Here is a 26,180-nt window from a genome sequence, read left to right as displayed (position 1 = left end):
TGTGGCCACCTCTTCCAACATTACAGCATCTGGCTTTAACTTTCTTTCATATGGCCCCACAAACACATAAAAACAACATCACAGTCCACTAATACCATAACACCAGATATGACTGTGATATCCCTGGCATATCACTGCTCTAACATGTGATCTCACCAACACATCAAAATAACACCCACACTAATACCATGATATCAGATCTCAGTGTAATACCTGTCATATCACTGTGCAGCTTTGTGTCCAAGTAGTGACATAAGAAGGTTGTTGGGGATCAGTACTATGGTTCAGAGGATCACCAAAGTATGCCAGTTGTTTCATTACCGTCACCAAAAACCCCTCTCATAATCGGAACAATTCTAGTGCTGTTTTCCACCTAATGCCAAATGATTTTATTCATCTGGGTAAGTAAGAGGAGCCTGATATATTAAACTAGAGCAAGGATGGCAAATTCCGTTACTCACACTTCCTAACATAAATCCGGAAATCCTGTGTGTCTCATGCTTAGCCACTCCTTTGTATTTCCTGTGCACTATCACCCCTTCAGCCTGAGGATACCTTTTTTTTTATATTCTTGCTATCTTGACTATTTTATTTAGTCAGGGGCAGATTTTTTTCGAACTGGAATGGCCTGATACACATGGTAGTTTCATATTAATCTAGGCACATGATACTTTCTTCTTTATCACTGCACACACACACACACACACACACACACACACACACACACACACAAAACTCACCGACATCGCCAGTCTCAGCACAATATGGTCAGCTCCCTCTCCCACATATGTCAGGTCGAGGGGGGTCAGGCTGCCCCCCACGGTGCTGGTTGATGTCCTCTGTGGGGGTGGCCTCGATGGTAGGTCAGGGTGGGGGTGGAGGGGGGTGCTGGTGGGAAGGGGGCCCAGTGGGGAGGGGGTAGGAATGGGGGGTGAGGCCATAAGCATCTCTGTAAGTGAGAGAAAGTAAAGTGAGATGAGGAAAGAACAGAAGTTTTCATCATCAACATTACCACCAACACCATCATCATCACCACCATTATCATCACCACCACTATCATCATCACCACCACCATCAACAGCATTATCGCCATTATCATCAGATTGTGGAAAGTATTAAGAATATATGGAGTAGATGGGAAGTTGCTGAATGCTGTGAAGAGTATGTATGATGGTGCGAAGGCTGCAGTGCGTGTGGATGGTGAACTAAGTGAATTTTTCTCTTTGAAAGTTGGGTTGAAACAGGGATGTGTCATGTCTCCATGGTTGTTCAATCTGTACATGGATGGGGTAATAAAAGAGGTACAAGGTAGGGTAGTGGATGTTGGAGTGGCCCTGGTGAGAGAGGATAGTGTTTGGAAACTCCCTGTACTGTTGTTTGCAGATGATACTGTGTTGTTGAGTGAAGACGAAGGGGAGCTGCAAGGCTTGGTGGATGAGTTTGGGAGAGTGTGTAAGAAACGGAATCTAAAGGTGAATGTAGGGAAGAGTAAAGTGATGGTCTTTGAGAGAGGTGAAGTCAGTGAATGTACAGCGAGGTTGGATGGTGAGGAATTGGAAAATGTGAGTACGTTTAAATACTTGGGTAGTGTGATGAGTAAGGATGGAGGTTTGGAGGGTGAAGTGCTTGAAAGGGTACAGTAGGGAAGAAAGGTTGCTGGTTCTTTGAAAGCAGTGATATGAAACAGGGAAGTGAGCATGGAAGTGAAAAAGTTACTACATGACAGTATTGTGATACCAACTCTAACGTATGGAAGTGAAGCTTGGACATTATTGGAGGGACACAAATCAAGAGTGAGAGCAGTGGAAATAAGTTATTTAAGAGGAGCCTGTGGAGTCACATGGAGAGACAGGCTGACGAATGAGGATATAAAGGAACGTTGTGGTGTAGATGTGGATGTGATAGGAAGCGTTATGAGGAACACACTGAGGTGGATTGCCATGTGGAGAGGATGGAGGGTGAAAGACTGACAAAGAGAGTGTATGTGAGTGAGGTGGAGGGGGGAAGAGGGAGGGGGAGGCCGAGGATGAGATGGAGGGATGGGGTGGAGAGGTATATGAGAGAGGAGGGTGTGAATTGGGAGCAGGGCAGTGGCATGGCGGGGGACAGGGCGACTTGGAGGCGATTTGTTTGTGGCCACCCCAAACGGGATTGAGGCGTCTGGCAATAGATAGATAGATAGAACAGCATCAACACCACCATCTCCAACACCATCATCATCATCATCCCGAACCTCCCTCCTTTGGTTACGGTATTGGCATTAAAAAAAAAAAAAAAAAAAGTATTGAATAAAAATTGGGGAGAATAAAGAAAAGAAATATGCTTTAAAAAATCTATATAAACAAGAAGGATAAAATTATTGAAATCTAAACTAGAGATAATGAGACGCGAGGTGTTATATGGAATCAAAGCCAACGAGCATAAGACTATCTATTGCCAGCGCCATAATCCCGTAAGGGGTGGCACTTGACTTTGAGTTATTTGTTTTACGGGGAGGGGCACTAACCCTCCACCAACCCACTTGTTGACACGTAGGGAGTACGTATGGTTTGGTTATATGGTTACCACGCAGCGTTGTAAATGGTTTCTATTAGTGCTCAATCGATAAATCACTAAATCCTGTAGTCTTGAGAAACGTGATATTGTTTTCCCTGTCTTAATACTTCCCATGACATTTACAAACCCTGATTTTCTTAAGATTATACAAGGGCGATTTTTATTCAAGAAAATTCCCAGACCCCTATATGCTTAAGGATCATCTGTTTTCCTTTCAATTTAACTTTGTCTAAAATCTCATCTCTTCCTCTTCAGTGCTGGGTTGTAACAAAATAGCACTACAATATGATACTAGTCACGAAGAAGTGCCACAGAAAGGGTGTAAGAGTACGTATCTTTATTAAACTACGAGAAATAAACAGCAAAAGGACGAAAATCTAGGTCAAATCATGGAGAGAGAACTATAAATCACTTCTTTGGCTGCTGACTGCGGGCCCTCTACTTCAACATGGCTGACTCAACGCGATTTTCTTCAGCTCAGCAAAACTCCTCAACCAAGGTCTTAAGCGATATTGTAATACCAATTCCTCAGCGATTTATTTGGCCTTACAGTACATTTTAACCCCTACATACTGACGTGTTGTCCTACGATATTCTTACCGTCAGCAGGTTTTATTCTTAGTACCTGCAGTTTAATACAGCTTAAAACTGTTTTAACAAGACGAATTCGATTTAGCAATAATTAACACCTTCACCACTACAAATGGTGCAGGTGAGGGACGCCTTCATGTGGTGGCACTGATATACAAGCGCTATTCGGTTACACAAACGTCCTCAGTATCTCCCGAAAGGATGATGGTGGACTGCAGGTAAAGGGCAAAACTTCAGCCTGCAGTCAACCACACTCACGTTCAGATACTACTACTACTACTACTACTACTACTACTACTACTACTACTACTATTGCTACCAGAGATCCTTCCTCACCTGAATAAATTACTCTACAGTAGTTGTATAAAGAATAAATTATACAAACACTATCGTATTGAGGGAGTTAATAACAGGACTGGCAGCTTCTGAACTCGGCCTATTAAAGAGGGAACAGTTAAGCAAGAGTGTGTTATTGGAACCTTTGGGCAATATGCGGATGTACTGTGTGTGTGTGTGTGTGTGTGTGTGTGTGTGTGTTACAGGAAGGAGCTATGCGAGTAAAAACTAAGTCGCCTAAAGCATGAAAAATAAAAGCAAGGCCAAATGTGTATCCTGGGTGTTAGGCCTCCCTCTCTCTCTCTCTCTCAGATGAACAGAGGAGGGAAAAACAAATTAAACAACGAAAAATTCCATACACCAGATTACAGACATACTCCATTCATAAAAAAAAAAAATGTCACATCTAGACTTACTATAAACCTTTAACGTCTGCCACATTTAGGTTTCGATCCCCCGTCTCTCACATGCACATACCGAGTCGTGAATCCCCCTAAAGCAAGGTAAAGAGGATGCAAGACCATATCACACTCGTATCCTGGATGAGGCTGGGGTATTTCTAGTTTTTATTTCCAATGCACTAGGGTCCACGTCTGATTCACGGAGGAGAAAGTGGTAGGTTAGGGAGCACTGACTGATTACCTTCAATAATAATGATAATAATAATAATAATAAGTAACATTTGTATCCTGGATCACTTTGATTTCATTTTATTATTTTACCTATCCCTTAAAATAGTGAAAAATTGGATGATGATGATGATGGTGACGATGATTTTTCTTTTCTTTTTGTCCCAGTCTTGATAGCCAGACACGAAAGAGTAGCAAAGCGTGCCAAAATAAAGCGAGGAGTTGAAATGTGAGCAAAAACTGCCTAGTAAAGCAACATAATAGAGCGTCAGACTCAAGGTCATGTGCAGTATATTGGACATGCAAGGGTTATTAAGCTGCTACTATTCTTGCTACTACTACTACTACCGTGCTGCTATTTCTACTACTACTACTACTACCTGCTGCTGCTATTACTACTACCGACTACTACTACTATATTACAAACTAACTATTGGCAGTGGAAATAGGCCGTGATGATGATGAAGATGATGATGATGGTGATGACGACGACGACGAAAACGACGATGAAGACGACAGTGAAAAAGACTATGATTATTATTTTTTTCTCAATGGTAAGAACGCAAAGAAAAACAAAGCCTGGTTAACCAAGAGAAAGAGAAAATAAAAACAAAGCTCAATACGCCATCCTGAAGGTCAAATGTGTTAATCTATTCCAGACCCGTTCAGTACGTGTTTTGAGTGTTAAGGAGTACCCACCAGCTGCAACGAGAAATGTGGTTAAGTGCTCTGAGATTTTTTATTCAGATTATTTTGAGGCTAATTCTGAGTGGAGTTTGAGAGAGAGAGGGAGAGAGAGAGTGTGTGTGTAATTCACCGGGTCGGTCAGGATCACTTGATGGTCGTGATCGTCAGCTTTTACCCTCCCGGAAGGGAGCTGAGAGCTCATATAGTCCGATCTAAGGGCAAAGCTGTGACCTTCACACACGCACACCCGTCCCCTTGCTCAAGGGGGACAGTAACCACCCACTTCGTCAGTGAAACTTTTCGCAACCTGAGCGAGGCGCGAACTCCCGTCCACCAGTTGGCAAGCGAGAACGTTGCCACTGCACCAGCGAGCGGTGTGTGTGTGTGTGTGTGTGTGTGTGTGTGTGTGTGTAAAACCGCCTCTTCATCAATCTATAGTCCTTTTACTCTAACTTGGCCTATAATTCTCAACAGATGCACAGTAAAGCATGATGATAATAATAATAATAATAAAAACGCTAGGGAAGAAAAGATGTTGAGCTGTAGCACTGCCATTTTCTGCATATATGTGAAATAGGCTCCAAAAGAACGAAAATTTGGAGGTGGGATTCTGAACACATACGATTGATACCCTGTCATGTCTCACTTTTGTTTTTGTGCAGAAAGGCTTCACACTCTCCCTGCACCATCCTCCCAGAAGAAACACGTCATATCATTCATTTTCCTCCTATGATTTCTTTCTGCAGTATGGACAGTAGACATGGGAAAATGGTGCCGTCTCTTGTCCTTGTTCTTGATCCTAAAACAGATCTAAGTTAATACAGGGAATCGATAGCAAATTTGTTCGAGAATCTTAGGTTAAGGTGAAAAGGGTGTAGTGGCGACAGGTTGACTCCATGGACGGTATTCTAGTGAGGTTGGGAAGCTTACTATCACCTCTTCCTTAGTGATTTATTTCCGATTCTGCTCCGTTACTATACTCTTGCTATTCGTGCACTCTATGTCGGTATTGAAAAGACAAAAGAAGCAAGGCAGGGGATATTAATGAGTAGTCTGGAAAATAAATCGTCAAGAAGGTGTTAGGGAGGCTCCATACCCAACTAGAACATAGACCCATGTGACCAGCGTCCGGCTCAGGTTGGTTTGGTCATGTCTGGGCACAAGAGGACATCCGGTTCAGTCCAGTCCCCACCAGCTAATTAGTATGTCTGCCACGGTGGGTACAGTCGTCAACACAAATCCCGTCGCCGCTCCTGTCTCTCTTCCCTCGGACTGTGGGGTGGACCTGCCGCAAAGGACGCTTGTGGCACTGATCTGAGGCCAAATTCGTAAGTGTCAGTTGCGGCGGATTCACCACACTTTCACAGTCCACAGAGAGGATTTAAAACGAAAACAAAAAAAAGCGACATGATTTTTGACGCCGACTGTACCTGTGGTGACGACTGGAGTCTCTGGACACTCATCATAAATAAATAAATAAACAAACAAATAAATACAGAGGCGTTTATGCAGCCGACTTTTGTTCATTAATGTGCTTCCTCACGTCATGTCTCTACTCATAACTGTCAAGATAACAATTTACAGTATTAATGTCTGTAATATCAGTTATTCCTTCATGCACTGATCTGCGGAGAGAGAGAGAGAGAGAGAGAGAGAGAGAGAGGATAGGGTAAAGGGCTGAGGTGAATAGGTAAATGGAAGAGGGTGGTGTGAGCTGTAGGAAGGGCAGACTGATGGCGGAGGACAGGGTGACGTGGAAAGGACTTGTCTGTGGAGAGAGAGAGAGAGAGACTGTCCTGCTGAGCACGTCTTTCAAGTGCACGTGTATGTGCTGAGTGTGCGAGTGCTTACGTAGGTGCTGAGTGTGCGCGGGTGTACATGTGTGATGAATGTGTGTGTGTGTGTGTGTGTGTGTGTGTGTGTGTGTGTGTGTTGCTAAGCGTGTGAGTATGTCGGGCATGTGGGTCAAGGAAGTGTGTGGCAGTAGGTCAGTGTAGGTATGACAGGCCAACACAAAAAATTACGTGGTGTGTTCAAGACGAAGAATATGCCTTGGAAAAAAAAATGAACCGCCTACCTTAATAGCTTGTGTAGTTAATAGGTTTTACCCTATGTTGGCCAAAGAGGAAGTAAATACAGGAAGGTGGGTAAAAGAAGCACTCTCTTAAATCTGACTAATATATAAGCAACACACGCTTTTTTTCGAATATATGTGCTCTAACTTTACAACAAACATTCCAATCAATCTCTCTTTGTGGCTCTGGTATGTGTGACTATATTTGCTAAAGGTGTGTGGCAAAATCAACCACTATATCTGCATACTTTTACAACTACAACCATTTCAATCAATCACTCAATCAATCTCTTACTGTGATTTTTATGTGTAGCTATTTCTTTATCTGCTCAAGGAGGTGTGACAAAGCCTCCCCCCCCCTTATTATTTTTTTTTTATATATATTATCTTATCTGCATATTTTAACAACAAATATTCAATCAATCTAAACCCCATGATGATTAAATTCCTTAGTGACACTTTTACAGTCGACAGGCACTTATTTATTTATCTATTTATTTCTATACCGCATATGTATTTACTGCGTGGTAGGTGGGGGCGCTCACCATCCACTCACTTGATGTAGTGCTGCTCTCGGTTGTCTGCCCTTTCCTCTCCTCCATCCTTCTTTCTATTCATCCTCTTCCGTCTTTCTTTTCTTCATTCTTTCCTCCTTCTTCCGCCTGCGGGTGACTACACTCCCTCTTGTGTCTTTCTTTCCTTCATTCTTTCCTCTTCCTTCTGCCTGTGGGTGACTCTACTCTGAGTGACAAGCCAAATGGTTTCCTGTACACCAAGAAACCATTTACTACGCTGGGTGGTAACCATATAACCAAATTTTGGCTCCTGGTGGTTTAGTGGGTAATAACGGTGCTCCAATCGGATTGAACCGGAGAAGGTTTATATCCAAGGAGTGGTTGGGGTTTATTGCTCACGTAATGCCACTTAGGATGAGTGAGGCTAGTCACTCTCATCTTAAATGCCAGGACCAACTTGCCTAGCCCCGGGCTCCTACGCTCCTCATGGGGCAACGTAGGATTAGATGATGGATGGATGGACGGATAATTATTCACTGAAGGAGTAACTGAAAAGTACACAGCAGCACAAACTTGTACAATTACCCATATCTGAAGAATTAAGAGCTAAACCCCTTGGAGAACGACTTGAACTGGGAAATGCCTTGAGGTTTGGGGTTGAGAAATCCTTAAAACACTAAATTTTACCTGCCTAAGGTCCGATGACGTCTTGATTAACTAAAAGGTTGTTGCTGTAAAAGTATGCAAAGCCAACAACCAACAATATAACAATAACTATTTCCATCCATCAATCAATCAATCAATCTTCCAACACGCCTCCTTCAGCAAATACGTCTTCAGCAAATGTCTTGATTGATTGATTTTTTTTTTCCCCTGACACAATTCTCTCCAACTCTAGAGATTCTTTTCGAATTGGTTGGAGGTTCAATATAGCCTGCATTAACCCCTTCATTACTGATCGTTACTTCAAGCCACAATGAAAAATAAATACAAAGCCACAATCATACAAATTATATCCGGTTTCCTCACTTTCCAGGATATAACAAAACGTATCAGTTAAACAAAAAAAAAAATCCCAGAAGAAATGAAAATGATAAATGTCGGCATAAATAACAGTAGTAGCACAAGAAATAAATTCCAAGCAAAAGAACAATGCACAGGGAAGCTGAGAATAAATACGCAACAAAAATAACAGCACCAGTAAAATCCAAGCAACGAAAACATAGACTACAAGAGTAACATATTAAATAACACCGCATAAGCGACAAAAATAACACAAATTATACAACTCAAGCAAAAAACTAGAGAACATCATACAACGGAGGCAGACACTACAAATAAAGAGTAATAACACTAGCAAACACTTAGGAGACATGCATTTTCTCAGTAAACACAAATTCCATATGTGGGTAATATACATTTTAAAATATTAAGATCGTATTCGCAGGCTGACAGACGGTAAATATAAGCACCAGAAACCCTACAAGCAAAAGAAGCTAAAAATAAAACAAAATAGCATCGTACTGGGAGGCTGAGAGTATCGTACTGAGGATTCGTCGGGCAGAAGTGGGATCAATGCTCTTGGATGTCACACACACTCTCTCTTATACCGGCAGGTGCAGTCTTTTTTTCAAGCGCACTGTGGCTTTCATCTATCACTTCCGATGCCAGGCACTATTGGTTTGAAGTCACTCGGAGCTACTCGGAACGCACCACCGCCTCCCACCGTGCCTGGAGCGTGTGTAAATATGAATGGAGGCGGGAAAGGTCACTCGCTTCAGCCTCCCACCCTCCACACCAGACACAACCGACGTTGCCAAATCGAACTCATGTCGCTAAACTTCCCGTCAAAAGATGCTAGATCGTCACCAAATATAAACAACTCCAAACAACCTCCAAACCGCACATTAATTTCTAGAATAGCGCCACAAGTTGATAAAACCAGAGATTATCACTAGATACTACTTAAGTGTATTCATGGAAATTGCTAAACTTCTAAAATGTCACCAAATAAAAAAAAAAAAATCGCTAAAGATATGCTGAAATCTCAAAGGTTATAGCTATAACTTCATAAAAATCACTAAAATATCCCAAATTTCTTGTCACCAAACGGTAAAATTGCAAATAAATGGAAGTGACTGTTCCTAAACCTAGCTGAACCACCGCTAACATGGCACTCGTGCCACCACATACTGCCAAGAGTACCATGACTTCGCATTTGCAAAACGCAATTATCACGCTGGCCTAAAAAATACAGCTGTAATATTCAGTTCCTGTCATGCACACGTAATATAGGTTATGTAGAACTACCGAAGAGGACTAAGAGGGAAAATATACAGCCAAATTAACGCATAAAACCAATATAAAAAGCATAACTGAAAACTCGGCAATGTTCGAGAACGTTTATAAATAATACAAGAACGTTCCAAAAGGAAAATATAGAACGACGATGTAGGTATTAATACTGTTTTTCAATACGAAAGTTACGACTGATCGAAGCATTCCAAAATTAATGGTTAAAAAAACTGAGTAGTATATACGAACGTTTGTCACCTGCGCAAGATAGAATGTTGACAAGTGCTACTCTAAATAATACTTTAACTTAATGTTTTGCCTATCAAAATATCCAACCACTTATTCAAAAATGTTTATAGTAAGCAGCAGCATCATATATTTCAATTAATTCGATCAACTATGTAAGAAGGTCTGATTTTATGAAATGGCGGGAGAAATTGAATCTTAAGGTATCTGGCACTCCTTCCATGCAGGTACTATTGATGACGTCATTGCTGAGAGGGTGGAGGGAGGAGTGGGAAGGTGGAGGAAGGAAGGGTAGAGGAGGAAGGGGAAGGAGTGGGAAGGTAGGAAGGTAGAGGAGGCGTAGGGAGAAGTATAGGGAGGAAGAATATCATACGAAGATGGGGTACAAGGAACGTGTGTGAGAGAGAGAGAGAGAGAGAGAGAGAGAGAGAGAGAGAGAGAGAGAGAGAGAGAGAGAGAGAAACCCGTGAGAGTTCCCTAATCTCTCAAAAAATGTCAAGACATTATTTTACCCACGTACTGTACCTTCCTCCTCCTCACTGACGTTTTATCTAGCAGTATTATTATTATTATTATTATTATTAGTAGTAGTAGTAGTAGTAGTAGCAGCAGCAGCAGCAGCAGTAATAGTAAATACATCCTTGCTACCCCCTCACGACTTTGTCTGTGGTGGGTGGGGGCCCATTATCCACCCACTTAGTGTAGTGGTACTGTTTTTAGGGTAGCTCTACACTGTGTGGTAAGCCAAATGATTTACTTTAAACCAGGAAAGCATTTACAACGCTGGGTGGTAACCTTATAACCAACCAACACGTGCATAATTATTAGGCTAAAAGGTGGAGTGATATTCTTGACGTCAACTGTACTCAACAATAACAGATCACAAAGTGCACCATCGCATGCACGTCTGTCACAGGATTATGGAGAAAAGTTTGGTATATTTCTAGTATGGTCAAGCTGCTTATGAAGGTTTTAATTAACAGTGCCAGTAATAATAATAATAATAAATAAATAAATAAATAAATGAAGTCCCATCTAAGGCACGAACGACACACACACACACACACACACACACACACACACACACACACACACAGGTCACCGTACTGAAGGGGTTAGAAGTGTAGAGTGTTGCAAGATTAAACCTACACAAAACGGGATGATAGTGAAAATATTTAATGTATGACGTCACAGTGTTGCAGTATTCCTAAGGACACAAGGAAACTCCCTAACACCTCTTACTAAGCGACGTATTTTGCTTATTACACCTTACTGTCCTTCTCCGTGTTAGTCAAATAATTCTTCTGTCGTCATACTCCGCAAACATAGCGTGTACAAGGACAGTAACCGGCCATATCCAGAAATAAATCGCTAGGGAAGTGGTGCTACGGAGCTTCCTTAAACTGACGTCATATAACCTTATCAGGAACTCCACTGCCATGGCGTAACTGATATCATTTTATTCTTATCTCCACGGAAGCCTTCACGTAGTGGCACTAATATAACCATGGGGCTCATCTGTCGGGCTATACAAACGTCTCTCTCCTACTTTCCTTCTTTCATGCAAGGAAGAAGGAACCCAAGGCTAGAAGTCAGCAAGATTGTCTCTCCTCTTTCTTGTCCCCCGAAAGGCCATTATTCCTGCTATCTCCTGAGGGACGCCTTCACGTGGTGGCACCGATATACCCAAGCGGCTCAACTGCCTGGCTATACTGTTTGATATTAGCGGGGATGCTTTTACGCGTCGATGGGTCTTACGGTAGATCAATAAGGTGTTTTAATGTCATTCAAAGTCTTAACCTCTTCCTGCCCCACCGGGAATCGAACTCAGGTCCATTAGAACAAGGGACATTTTTCTAGCGACTCGGCCACCAGCACCCTCTACATAACATCGTCTTTCGTTACATCACTGAAGTTTGTTTTATCGCCAATCAGATTCTTAAACTGTTCCCTGCCCAAGCCGCGATACGAACTCAGGTCCATTACAACAGGAGACAGTATGGAAGCTTACTAACACCTCTTCCTTACCGATTTATTTCTGATTCTGATTGTGATTCTGCTCCATTACTATATTCTTATTTTATTCATGCAATCAATGTCGATACTGAAAAGGCATAAGAAGGAAAGCGGGGGATATTAATGAATAGTTTGTAAAATAAATCGTTAAGGATGAGGTGTTAGGGAGCCTCCTTGCACGATGACAATACGGAAAGGTAGTGTAATCTTGCAAGAACTTATTTACGTCACACGAACCACTGTCTGCAAGGCTTGGATGGGAAAAGACGTCACGAAACACGAATATTAGTGCTGGACGTATTTCATAATTTATTCCTGCTACACCACGATGACTGCCATAGTGTGTGTGTGTGTGTGTGTGTGTGTGTGTGTGTGTGTGTGTGTGTGTGTGTGTGTGTGTGTGTGTGTGTGTGTGTGTGTGTGTGTGTGTGTGTGTGTGTGTGTGTGTGTGTGTGTGTGTGTGTGTGTGTGTGTGTGTGTGTGGAGGGGTTAAATACAGCTTCCATTATCCCCTTCATCGTCCAGTAAAATTATGATTACTAAGTGTGTGTGTGTGTGTGTGTGTGTGTGTGTGTGTGTGTGTGTGTGTGTGTGTGTGTGTGTGTGTGTAGGGGTTATATACAGCCACCATTATTTGTCCTGTAAAAATATGATTCCTTATTTTTACGTGATCAGAATGAACGAATTATCATGTATGACCAATTACAACCCTGTTAAAAAAAAAAAAAAAAAAAAACATTCACAGTCCATGCTCGCTCAAAAAAATTATCGCTTATGAATTAAAAAAAAAAAAAAAAAAAAAAAAAAGAGGCGGTAAGCGAAAGAGGGTAAGCTTGATCATCCCTCCTACATCCCCAGAGAGAGAGAGAGAGAGAGAGAGAGAGAGAGAATTCTACGTAACCGCGATAAGGCAGTCATGGCAAGGATTTCCGTTCAGATTATCCTTATCTGTACCAGCTCACATTTTTTCCAATATTAAAGCAGGAGCCAGTGCAATGTTCTATATATGTAGTTCCTTCTCTCTCTCTCTCTCTCTCTCTCTCTCTCTCTCTCTCTCTCTCTCTCTTTCTCATAACACCTCTTTCGGTATTAACCACTTAATTCTTCATCTACAAATAATTTCTTTATTTTCTCACCTCTCTCTCTCTCTCTCTCTCTCTCTCTCTCTCTCTCACACACACACACACACACACACACACACACATACACACATCACAGGTAGAACTGATTGCAGTAGAGATCAACACATCTGAACGTAAAGTAATTGTAGCCAATTTGTACATGCCACCCAGATCAAACACATGGGAAACAGATGAATATGAGGACCTGGCAGAGAGTACAATTCAGAGTTTAAGATCATTACTACATAGAATGGAAGAGAAATCAGAAAGAATTATACTAACTGGGGATTTCAATACAAATATAAATTGCAATACTCTAGATATAATTAGCCAAGAAAGCTGTTGGGACCAAAAGCTCCTGGATCTCGTACAAGAGTTTTTCTTAACGCAACATGTGAGGGAAAGCACCAGAAAAAGAGGACTTGATGTACCTTCAGTGCTAGATCTAATATTTACTAGGCAAGAAAATGATATTGACAGTTTAATATATCACCCTCCACTCGGCAAAAGCGATCATGCAGGACTAAATTATAACTTCAGGATAGCATATGACATAGTAAACAGCAATGACAGTTACAAAAAGAGCCTAAACTATAAAACGGGAAATTATCAAGACCTAAAGAAGTATTTCTTAGAAGTTGATTGGGAAAATGAGCTTAGAGGACAAGATTTAAATGCTGTATATAGAAAATTCGGTGAATTTTATGAAATAGGAGTCCAGAAGTATATCCGACAGTACAAAGAAGCAGATAAAAAAATACAGAAATGGTTCAATACAGAATGTAAAAAATCAAAAGAAAGAAGAGATTTGTTGTGGAATAGATACAGAAGACATAATAGTGAAAGGGCGTATAATAATTACAAACAGGCAAGAAACGATTATACAAGAATAAGGAGGGAAGCCCAAAAACAGTTTGAGGAGGATATAATAAATAAAAGTAGTGATCAACCAAAGCTGTTTTACAGCTATATCAGAAGCAAAACCAAAGTAAAAGATATAATACAATCAATTACGGACGAGGGAATCACTTATACACAAGAGATGGATATTTGTGAAGCACTAAATAAGAATTTCCAATTAGTTTTTACAGAAGAAAAAAATTTTGAGAGGGACTATGTGGAACATGCATGTCCACACATACTACCAGATATACAAATAGCAGAAAAAGTAATACTGGAGGAGTTAAGTAGATTAGACAGAGGAAAAGCAAGTGGTCCTGATGAAATTTCATGTTGGGTACTACGAGAATGTGCAAAGGAGTTAAGTAAACCATTATTTTTAATTTTCAAGAAATCCTTGAGTCAAGGGAAACTACCTGATATTTGGAAAAAAGCAAATATTGTCCCCTTATTCAAGAAAGGAAATAGACAAAATCCACTCAACTACCGACCAGTATCACTGACCAGTGTTGTAAGCAAGGTATTAGAAAAGCTTATAAGAAAAGCTTGGGTAAACCATCTAGAAGAACACAGTATGATAACAGAAAGACAGTTTGGCTTCAGAAAAGGAAAATCATGTGTTACTAATCTGTTGAGCTACTATGACAGAGTAACAAACACAATACAGGAAAGGGAAGGATGAGTGGACAGTATCTATTTAGATATCAAGAAAGCTTTTGACACAGTACCACACCAAAGACTTTTATGGAAACTGTACCATCAAGGAGGAATTCAAGGCAAACTGTTTTGTTGGATGCAAGACTTTCTCATAAAAAGAGAAATGAGAACAGTACTAAGAGGAAACTACTCATCATGGAAAGAAGTGACTAGTGGAGTACCACAGGGTTCAGTGCTGGCACCAATCATGTTTTTAGTGTATATAAATGATATAAACAGTAAGACTGGAAATGAGAGCTATCTGAATATGTTTGCAGATGATGCAAAAATACAAAGGAGAATTACTAACACAGACTCTTGTAAAGAGCTACAAGAAGAATTAAATAAACTTCATGAATGGAGTAGTACATGGCAAATGGAATTCAATGTGGACAAGTGTCATGTAATCAAGTTTGGTAAAAGTGGAAAAAGACCTGATTGGGATTATAAGTTAGGAAATAAAACCCTATACACATCAGAAAGAGAGAAAGATCTAGGTGTGATCATCAATAACAGACTATCTCCGGCTGACCACATCAGCGAGAAGGTACGGAACATGTATACACTGCTTGCAAATATGAGAATAGCATTCACATACATAAATGAAGACATGCTAAGAAGGATAATAACATCATTCATTAGACCAACCCTGGAATATGCATCAGTAGTCTGGAGTCCTCATCTCAAAAAGCACATAGACAAGATTGAAAAAGCTCAAAGGACCGCTGCAAGATGGATACCAAGCTTAAGGGACCTAAGCTACGAAGAAAGACTAAATAAACTGAATCTACCAACACTACAGGAGCGAAGGAAAAGAGGTGACATGATAATGCTATATAAGTGCATATCACGGAAGGAGAAAATAGCCATAATTGATTACTTAACACATGGAGAAGCATCAGCAAGAGGACACTGCAAAAAACTGCTTAAGAAGAGAGGTGATAAAGACGTAAGGAAATTCAGTTTCCCAAACAGAGTAATTGACCAATGGAATGCACTACCGAATGAAATAGTGTGTGCCAAAACAATTCACAAATTTAAGGATATGTACGATAAATATGGTTTAAGACACGGGACAGTACGAGCTTGACTTATTCCTGTAAAGATACAATTAGGTAAGAACAATTAGGTAAGAACACACACACACATACACACACACACACACACACACACACACACACACACACGAGAGTGTTATGGAAGAGTTAAAAAATGACACAGAGACAATTAGACAAGCAAGCAGTCTTATGGACCAGAGCAGTGATATTGAGGAGAAGATAACACAGGTGAATGAAGCTGTGCAAAGCTACAAAAATGATGTAGAAACCACGTATGCTGAAATGGTGAAAGTAAAGAAAGAATTAGAAACAAGGGTGGAGGAAAAAAAACATTAAAAAGGAAGTGAAAAGAATAATCCAAAACAATCCAAAGTTAGTCAGAGATTCAGTAGAAATAAATAAATAAATAGTAATCACTGGTATAGAAGAGGAAGAAATTAAAAACAAAATCACTAGAGACAAAAAGGAGATGGCAAATGTAATGAGCTTACTGAAAGAAGTATCAGAGGAAATCTGTAGTAAAGACATAGAGGAACACAAAAGGTTAGGGAAATACGAGAAAAGCAAGACAAGACCTCTAAAGGTGACTTTCCAGAGTGTAAACACTGTGGAAGAGATACGAAAAAATGCAAAGAATCTTATGGAAAAAGAGAAGTTCAAAAATGTATGGATAAAAAGATGCCTAACACAAGAGGAACTGGAATTACTGAAAGAGAAAAGGGAGGAAGCAAAAACAAAAAATGAGGGAAGATCAGAAGAGGACAAGAAGAAATTTTTTTACAAAGTAATAGGATTGCAGGTACGAAAGTGGTACACAAACAGGATGGAAGAAAAAGGAGGAAGTTAGTAGAACCATGTCATGACAAGTATATAAACAAGATGATAAAGTTGATGTACTCAAATGTGGATGGAATGGTATCTAAATTACTAGAAATGAATTATTATGTCAGAGAAAATGAACCACAAATAATATGCCTAACTGAGACAAAATTAACACCAAGGATATCCAATGACATACTAAACTTAGAGGAATACAATATATGGAGAAGAGACAGAAACTTAAAAAAAGGAGGAGGAATTATAATATTAACTAAGAAATATCTAAAAGTCAAGGAAATAAACCTAGATATACCATCACAAGTAGAACTGATTGCAGTAGAGATCGACACATCTGAAGGTAAAGTAATTGTAGCCAATTTGTATATGCCACCCAGATCAAACACATGGGAAAGAGACGAATATGAGGACCTGGCAGACAGTACAATTCAGAGTATAAGAGCCTTGCTACATAAAATGGAAGAGAAATCGGAAAGAATTATACTAACTGGGGATTTCAATACAAATATAAATTGGAATACTCTAGATATAAATAGCCAAGAAAGCTGTTGGGACCAAAAGCTCCTGGATCTCGTACAAGAGTTTTTCTTAACGCAACATGTGAGGGAAACCACCAGAAAAAGAGGACTTGATGTACCTTCAGTGCTAGATCTAATATTTACTAGGCAAGAAAATGACATTGACGGTTTAATATATCACCCTCCACTCGGCAAAAGCGATCATGCAGTACTAAATTATAATTTCAGGATAGCATATGACATAGTAAACAGCAATGACAGTTACAAAAAGAGCCTAAACTATAAAAAGGGAAATTATCAAGACCTAAAGAAGTATTTCTTAGAAGTTGATTGGGAAAATGAGCTTAGAGGACAAGATTTAAATGCTGTATATAAAAAACTCTGTGAATTTTATGAAATAGGAGTCCAGAAGTACATCCCACAGCACAAAGAAGCAGATAAGAAAATACAGAAATGGTTCAATACAGAATGTAAAAAATCAAAAGAAAGAAGAGATTTGTTGTGGAATAGATACAGAAGACACAATTGTGAAAGGGCGTATAATAATTACAAACAGGCAAGAAACGATTATACAAGAATAAGGAGGGAAGCCCAAAAACAGTTTGAGGAGGATATAATAAATAAAAGTAGTAATCAACCAAAGCTGTTTTACAGCTATATCAGAAGCAAAACCAAGTAAAAGATATAATACAATCCATCACGGACGAGGGAATCACTTATACACAAGAGAAAGATATTTGTGAAGCACTAAATAAGAATTTCCAATTAGTTTTTACAGAAGAAAAAATTTTTGAGAGGGAATATGTGGAACACGCATGTCCACACATACTACCAGATATACAAATAGCAGAAAAATTAATACAGGAGGAGTTAAGTAGATTAGACAGAGGAAAAGCAAGTGGTCCTGATGAAATTTCATGTTGGGTGTTACGAGAATGTGCAAAGGAGTTAAGTAAACCATTATTTTTAATTTTCAAGAAATCCTTGAGTCAAGGGAAACTACCTGATATTTGGAAAAAAGCAAATATTGTCCCCTTATTCAAGTAAGGAAATAGACAAAATCCTCTCAACTACCGACCAGTATCACTGACCAGTGTTGTAAGCAAGGTATTAGAAAAACTTATAAGAAAAGCTTGGGTAAATCATCTAGAAGAACACAGTATGATAACAGAAAGACAGTTTGGCTTCAGAAAAGGAAAATCATGTGTTACTAATCTGTTGAGCTACTATGACAGAGTAACAAACACAATACAGGAAAGGGAAGGATGGGTGGACAGTATCTATTTAGATTTCAAGAAAGCTTTTGACACAGTACCACACCAAAGACTTTTATGGAAGCTGTACCATCAAGGAGGAATTCGAGGCAAACTGTTTTGTTGGATGCAAGACTTTCTCATAAAAAGAGAAATGAGGACAGTACTAAGAGGAAACTACTCATCATGGAAAGAAGTGACTAGTGGAGTACCACAGGGTTCGGTGCTGGCACCAATCATGTTTCTAGTGTCCATAAATGATACAAACAGTAACACTGGAAATGAGAGCTATCTGAATATGTTTGCAGATGATGCAAAAATACAAAGGAGAATTACTAGCACAGGTTCTTGTAGGGAGCTACAAGAAGAATTAAATAAACTTCATGAATGGAGTAGTACATGGCAAATGGAATTCAATGTGGACAAGTGTCATGTAATCAAGTTTGGTAAAAGTGGAAAAAGACCTGATTGGGATTATAAGCTACGAAATAAAACCCTATACACATCAGAAAGAGAGAAAGACCTAGGTGTGATCATCAATAACAGACTATCTCCGGCTGACCACATCAGCGAGAAGGTACGGAACATGTATACACTGCTTGCAAATATGAGAATAGCATTCACATACATAAATGAAGACATGCTAAGAAGGATAATAACATCATTCATTAGACCAACCCTGGAATATGCATCAGTAGTCTGGAGTCCTCATCTCAAAAAGCACATAGACAAGATTGAAAATGCTCAAAGGGCCGCTACAAGATGGATACCAAGCTTAAGGGACCTAAGCTACGAAGAAAGACTAAATAAACTGAATCTACCAACATTACAGGAGAGAAGGAAAAGAGGTGACATGATAAGGCTATATAAGTGCATATCAGGAAAGGAGAAAATAGACATAAATGATTACTTAACATATGGAGAAGCATCAGCAAGAGGACACTGCAAAAAACTGCTTAAGAAGAGAGGTGATAAAGACGTAAGGAAATTCAGTTTCCCAAACAGAGTAATTGACCAATGGAATGCACTACCGAATGAAATAGTGTGTGCCAAAACAATTCACAAATTTAAGGATATGTACGATAAATATGGTTTAAGACACGGGACAGTACGAGCTTGACTTATTCCTGTAAAGATACAATTAGGTAAGAACAATTAGGTAAGAACACACACACACACACACACACACACACACACACACACGAGAGTGTTATGGAAGTTAAAAAATGACACAGAGACAATTAGACAAGCAAGCAGTCTTATGGACCAGAGCAGTGATATTGAGGAGAAGATAACACAGGTGAATGAAGCTGTGCAAAGCTACAAAAATGATGTAGAAACCACGTATGCTGAAATGGTGAAAGTAAAGAAAGAATTAGAAACAAGGGTGGAGGAAAAAAACATTAAAAAGGAAGTGAAAAGAATAATCCAAAACAATCCAAAGTTAGTCAGAGATTCAGTAGAAATAAATCAATCAATAGTAATCACTGGTATACAAGAGGAAGAAATTAAAAACAAAATCACTAGAGACAAAAAGGAGATGGCAAATGTAATGAGCTTACTGAAAGAAGTATCAGAGGAAATCTGTAGTAAAGACATAGAGGAACACAAAAGGTTAGGGAAATACGAGAAAAGCAAGACAAGACCTCTAAAGGTGACTTTCCAGAGTGTAAACACTGTGGAAGAGATACTAAAAAATGCAAAGAATCTTATGGAAAAAGAGAAGTTCAAAAATGTATGGATAAAAAGATGCCTAACACAAGAGGAACTGGAATTACTGAAAGAGAAAAGGGAGGAAGCAAAAACAAAAAATGAGGGAAGATCAGAAGAGGACAAGAAGAAATTTTTTTACAAAGTAATAGGATTGCAGGTACGAAAGTGGTACACAAACAGGATGGAAGAAAAAGGAGGAAGTTAGTAGAACCATGTCATGACAAGCATATAAACAAGATGATAAAGTTGATGTACTCAAATGTGGATGGAATGGTATCTAAATTACTAGAAATGAATTATTATGTCAGAGAAAATGAACCACAAATAATATGCCTAACTGAGACAAAATTAACACCAAGGATATCCAATGACATACTAAACTTAGAGGAATACAATATATGGAGAAGAGACAGAAACTTAAAAAAAGGAGGAGGAATTATAATATTAACTAAGAAAAATCTAAAAGTCAAGGAAATAAACCTAGATATACCATCACAAGTAGAACTGATTGCAGTAGAGATCGACACATCTGAAGGTAAAGTAATTGTAGCCAATTTGTATATGCCACCCAGATCAAACACATGGGAAAAAGACGAATATGAGGACCTGGCAGAGAGTACAATTCAGAGTATAAGATCCTTGCTACACAAAATGGAAGAGAAATCGGAAAGAATTATACTAACTGGGGATTTCAATACAAATATAAATTGGAATACTCTAGATATAAATAGCCAAGAAAGCTGTTGGGACCAAAAGCTCCTGGATCTCGTACAAGAGTTTTTCTTAACGCAACATGTGAGGGAAACCACTAGAAAAAGAGGACTTGATGTACCTTCAGTGCTAGATCTAATATTTACTAGGCAAGAAAATGACATTGACGGTTTAATATATCACCCTCCACTCGGCAAAAGCGATCATGCAGTACTAAATTATAACTTCAGGATAGCATATGACATAGTAAACAGCAATGACAGTTACAAAAAGAGCCTAAACTATAAAAAGGGAAATTATCAAGACCTAAAGAAGTATTTCTTAGAAGTTGATTGGGAAAATGAGCTTAGAGGACAAGATTTAAATGCTGTATATAAAAAACTCTGTGAATTTTATGAAATAGGAGTCCAGAAGTACATCCCACAGCACAAAGAAGCAGATAAGAAAATACAGAAATGGTTCAATACAGAATGTAAAAAATCAAAAGAAAGAAGAGATTTGTTGTGGAATAGATACAGAAGACACAATAGTGAAAGGGCGTATAATAATTACAAACAGGCAAGAAACGATTATACAAGAATAAGGAGGGAAGCCCAAAAACAGTTTGAGGAGGATATAATAAATAAAAGTAGTGATCAACCAAAGCTGTTTTACAGCTATATCAGAAGCAAAACCAAGTAAAAGATATAATACAATCCATCACGGACGAGGGAATCACTTATACACAAGAGAAAGATATTTGTGAAGCACTAAATAAGAATTTCCAATTAGTTTTTACAGAAGAAAAAAATTTTGAGAGGGAATATGTGGAACACGCATGTCCACACATACTACCAGATATACAAATAGCAGAAAAATTAATACAGGAGGAGTTAAGTAGATTAGAAAGAGGAAAAGCAAGTGGTCCTGATGAAATTTCATGTTGGGTGTTTCGAGAATGTGCAAAGGAGTTAAGTAAACCATTATTTTTAATTTTCAAGAAATCCTTGAGTCAAGGGAAACTACCTGATATTTGGAAAAAAGCAAATATTGTCCCCTTATTCAAGTAAGGAAATAGACAAAATCCTCTCAACTACCGACCAGTATCACTGACCAGTGTTGTAAACAAGGTATTAGAAAAACTTATAAGAAAAGCTTGGGTAAATCATCTAGAAGAACACAGTATGATAACAGAAAGACAGTTTGGCTTCAGAAAAGGAAAATCATGTGTTACTAATCTGTTGAGCTACTATGACAGAGTAACAAACACAATACAGGAAAGGGAAGGATGGGTGGACAGTATCTATTTAGATTTCAAGAAATCTTTTGACACAGTACCACACCAAAGACTTTTATGGAAGCTGTACCATCAAGGAGGAATTCGAGGCAAACTGTTTTGTTGGATGCAAGACTTTCTCATAAAAAGAGAAATGAGGACAGTACTAAGAGGAAACTACTCATCATGGAAAGAAGTGACTAGTGGAGTACCACAGGGTTCGGTGCTGGCACCAATCATGTTTCTAGTGTACATAAATGATATAAACAGTAACACTGGAAATGAGAGCTATCTGAATATGTTTGCAGATGATGCAAAAATACAAAGGAGAATTACTAGCACGGACTCTTGTAGGGAGCTACAAGAAGAATTAAATAAACTTCATGAATGGAGTAGTACATGGCAAATGGAATTCAATGTGGACGAGTGTCATGTAATCAAGTTTGGTAAAAGTGGAAAAAGACCTGATTGGGATTATAAGCTAGGAAATAAAACCCTATACACATCAGAAAGAGAGAAAGACCTAGGTGTGATTATCAATAACAGACTATCTCCGGCTGACCACATCAGCGAGAAGGTACGGAACATGTATACACTGCTTGCAAATATGAGAATAGCATTCACATACATAAATGAAGACATGCTAAGAAGGATAATAACATCATTCATTAGACCAACCCTGGAATATGCATCAATAGTCTGGAGTCCTCATCTCAAAAAGCATATAGACAAGATTGAAAAAGTTCAAAGGGCCGCTACAAGATGGATACCAAGCTTAAGGGACCTAAGCTACGAAGAAAGACTAAATAAACTGAATCTACCAACATTACAGGAGAGAAGGAAAAGAGGTGACATGATAATGCTATATAAGTGCATATCAGGAAAGGAGAAAATAGACATAAATGATTACTTAACATATGGAAAAGCATCAGCAAGAGGACACTGCAAAAAACTGCATAAGAAGAGAGGTGATAAAGACGTAAGGAAATTCAGTTTCCCAAACAGAGCAATTGATCAATGGAATGCACTACCGAATGAAATAGTGTGTGCCAAAACAATTCACAAATTTAAGGATATGTACGATAAATATGGTCTAAGACACGGGACAATACGAGCTTGACTCATTCCTGTAAAGATACAATTAGGTAAGAACAATTAGGTAAGAACACACACACACACGGTACATAATGAAGAGGAGTACCAGCATCGCCAGTCAAATCATCCTTATTCCTTACCCGCGGTCGACGGATCTGCTCGGCCATGCGAGCCGGGGTAAAGCAGGGTTAGGTTAGGTTAAGTGAGATTAGATTAGGTTAGTTTAGTTTAGGTTAGGTAAGGTAAACAGAATCTAGATATGATGGTACTCACAAAGCGGTGCAACGTCAGAAAATGGTAAGGCGATGTATGATGTTTTTCTGTCATGAAGCTACAGTACAAGAAATTCGCTGGAAAAGACGTGAATCCCAGCCAACTTAATGTGAATGAACTATAGCTGGACGAGACGGAGGAGAGGGGGCGCAGGTGTGAAGGTGCAGGAAGGAGAGAGAGAGAGAGAGAGAGAGAGAGAGAGAGAGAGAGAGAGAATGTGCTCCACTCACACCAAAGTGAAACAACGACTGAATTCTGGCAGCCACAAAGCACAAGTGGAAGCCAAGTAAGGTGATATCCAGGAGAGGTAACTATGGCAACCTACAGATGGTACAGTGGCTTTGTGTCCCAGGATAATGGGTGAATAGTCTGACAACACCCAACGCCTAAATAGTGGAGAAGAACCCGCAGCTAAGCACTTAATGACGTCTGCTCCCACGTTTACCTTATTGCATGAGAATAATTTAGGTTGACTACCACTCTGGGCTTAAGATTAGGGATCCCCCAAACTTCCTAGTCTCCTCACACCCCTAACTGTATACTCACGGTTTCACATCCAAGAAAGACCTGTTAATGTCATTATGGAAGTTCAAGGTTTCGTTTGCATGCGGAAGGAAAAGCTTGAGATGTCGTGTTCCTCGTGCACCCAGGAACAGCTTCGAACTAACAGGAACTGCTCTTCATTCCGTGTGATACACTGGGATGGGATTCCGAACATAAATACGATTAATTATGTCGGGTAGGAGAGAGACATCAACATTTCCACTTGTCACAATGGATGATCTACACACGATGGATCCTCTGCTGTAATTACGATTTTTTTTTTTTTAACAAGATAGACAAGGAATGGTGAATGCAGAACCCCCCCCATGTTTCTGCTCCTCCTACGAAAAACAGAAATAAGTTACGGGAAGGAAAGTATCGGTTGTGTCGAGCAAAAGATCAGTTAGCCAAAATTATTCCGTTTTCTATGACACCATCAATAAAAGAACACCTGGAAGGAAAAATCTTAATAATGATACTAGTTTACAGTATGAGAAACGTCAAATCTCTCCCTTCGCCCAATTCAGCACAAAGAAATCACCTTTATTTTTAGTCCTACCAAACGATTCTACTTAACTCACGAGAGCACCATAGCTGGAGCGGAGTTAAGGACTTACGTATAACGAGGGTACAGAGAGAGACAAGCATCTTACTAAAGTTTAACGAATACATAGTATAAATAATAAGTATAAATAATTTACAGAGTTTTTTGTTATTCACAAATACGTTAATCGTCATTTTTTTTATTCACTAGTTCCTTTCTGGATGTTGTAAAGTCGCCTGTTGTTAGCTTAAATTCTGTGCAAAGTACAAAGTATAAACGGACGAGGAGTTTTGAAAGAGTTCGCTGCATGATACAATAGTTTACTGCAAAAGCACAGATACACATATGCATTTTTTGTTGGTAATCAGGAAGGTATACCAAATAGGAATGTACACACAAGCCCCTCATGACAGTAGGATGAACTGATAGTGAGCAGTACATTTATATGCTCTGGAAATGGCATACTGAAAAATATTTATACTGGAACAATGGATATATTACAACACCTAGTCATCCAGTACCACAACATTAATTGCAAACACTACAGAATTTTTTAAATGTACTTTTCAATATTTCTTTCATTAAGGATTAGCCAAAGCATTACCTGTGTGGATATATACTAGGCCACAGTGGGGACAACATTTTCGGGTAAAGTAGAGTTGGTCTTGTCTTTTAACAGCCATGAAGTTAAATATAGCTTAAAAACGGCCAGTAAGCAAGCATGTCTTTTAACGGCTCTGTGTTATTTTGTTTTATTTTTTCTTGGAGGGGAAAAAAAGTACCTCATACGTGTGCAAAACCAAGAGGCTAGCGTCCTCACCCATCCTTTCACACTAATATCCTTTATCCTTCAAAATGCCAGCCTCATCCTATCCGTTATTGAATATCTGCAACATTTATTTAGTTATTTACAAGTACACGCTCAACCGAACAGTGTACACTAAAACAGAAAATATAACTAACTATATTAAGATAAATATTTCCCAGTAACGAGATTAAAGTCAACATGAGGTCATCGTTCTGAAAAGGCCAAGAACAGTTTCAATATTTCCGGCGATTGGCGATGGTGGTAGCTGGGAAGATAGTGGTAGCTGTGATCTGGGCTACGGGGAATGGTGGTAGTTGTGGTAGTAGTTAGTTAGAGGTTGTTGTTAGTTATGATGACAGTGGGAGCTGAGATGGCGATGGTGGTAGTCGTCGTCAGTGATGGTGGTGGTGGTGGTGGTGATGGTGTTAGTTGGTGATGATGGCTGCTGTCTTCAAAATCCACTGTGTTAGTCACTGCAAAGAGAAGATAGACAGACGGATAGACAGGTAGACAGAGACAGACAGACTGATAGATACACAGAGACAGCTAGATATAAATACACATACGTAAAAAATGTTATTGAGAGACGAGGAAAAAACGGAAATCACTGTTAGACTACTGAGGGAAGAGAGGAAATGGAAGACAATTACTTATGCTTAAAATTCACCTCCACCCACCTCGTCTTCAAAATTGGTGGTGTAGATGAGGTCACCCCATTGCACCCAGCCATGGCCCCCACCCCGTGCTCCAGGAGGGGTAGGGGGCCCTGATCCCCCTCTTTCTCGCCTGATAGGGGGTCTTCTCGGCTGTACCCCACCACTGGAGGCTGTGAGAGGGGGGAGGAAAATGAGTAAAATCATAAAATAATAGAAATGAGGAAAATAATAAAATAATACACTTTTCTTATGAG

General features: G+C 39.4%; 1 protein-coding gene across 1 annotated transcript in view; it reads right to left on the bottom strand.

The window, feature by feature from the left end:
* The window catches only part of LOC145391020 (uncharacterized), a 40,799-nt gene that overhangs the window by 2,057 nt on the left and 12,562 nt on the right, over positions 1 to 26,180 (bottom strand). Inside the window, exons 5-6 of the mRNA XM_080265752.1 lie at positions 25,938 to 26,096; positions 741 to 949 (exon numbers count right to left, since the gene is read on the bottom strand). Coding sequence (XP_080121878.1) covers positions 741 to 949; positions 25,938 to 26,096 — 368 coding nt within the window. The remainder of the gene's footprint in view (positions 1 to 740; positions 950 to 25,937; positions 26,097 to 26,180) is intronic.

Source organism: Coenobita brevimanus, chromosome 16 (assembly GCF_032717465.1).
Source record: "Coenobita brevimanus isolate Jiangsu-jjx chromosome 16, ASM3271746v2, whole genome shotgun sequence".
NCBI lineage: Eukaryota > Metazoa > Arthropoda > Malacostraca > Decapoda > Coenobitidae > Coenobita > Coenobita brevimanus.
Note: the sequence above shows the minus strand (reverse complement) of the source record. Positions and strands in the feature narration are given on the sequence as shown.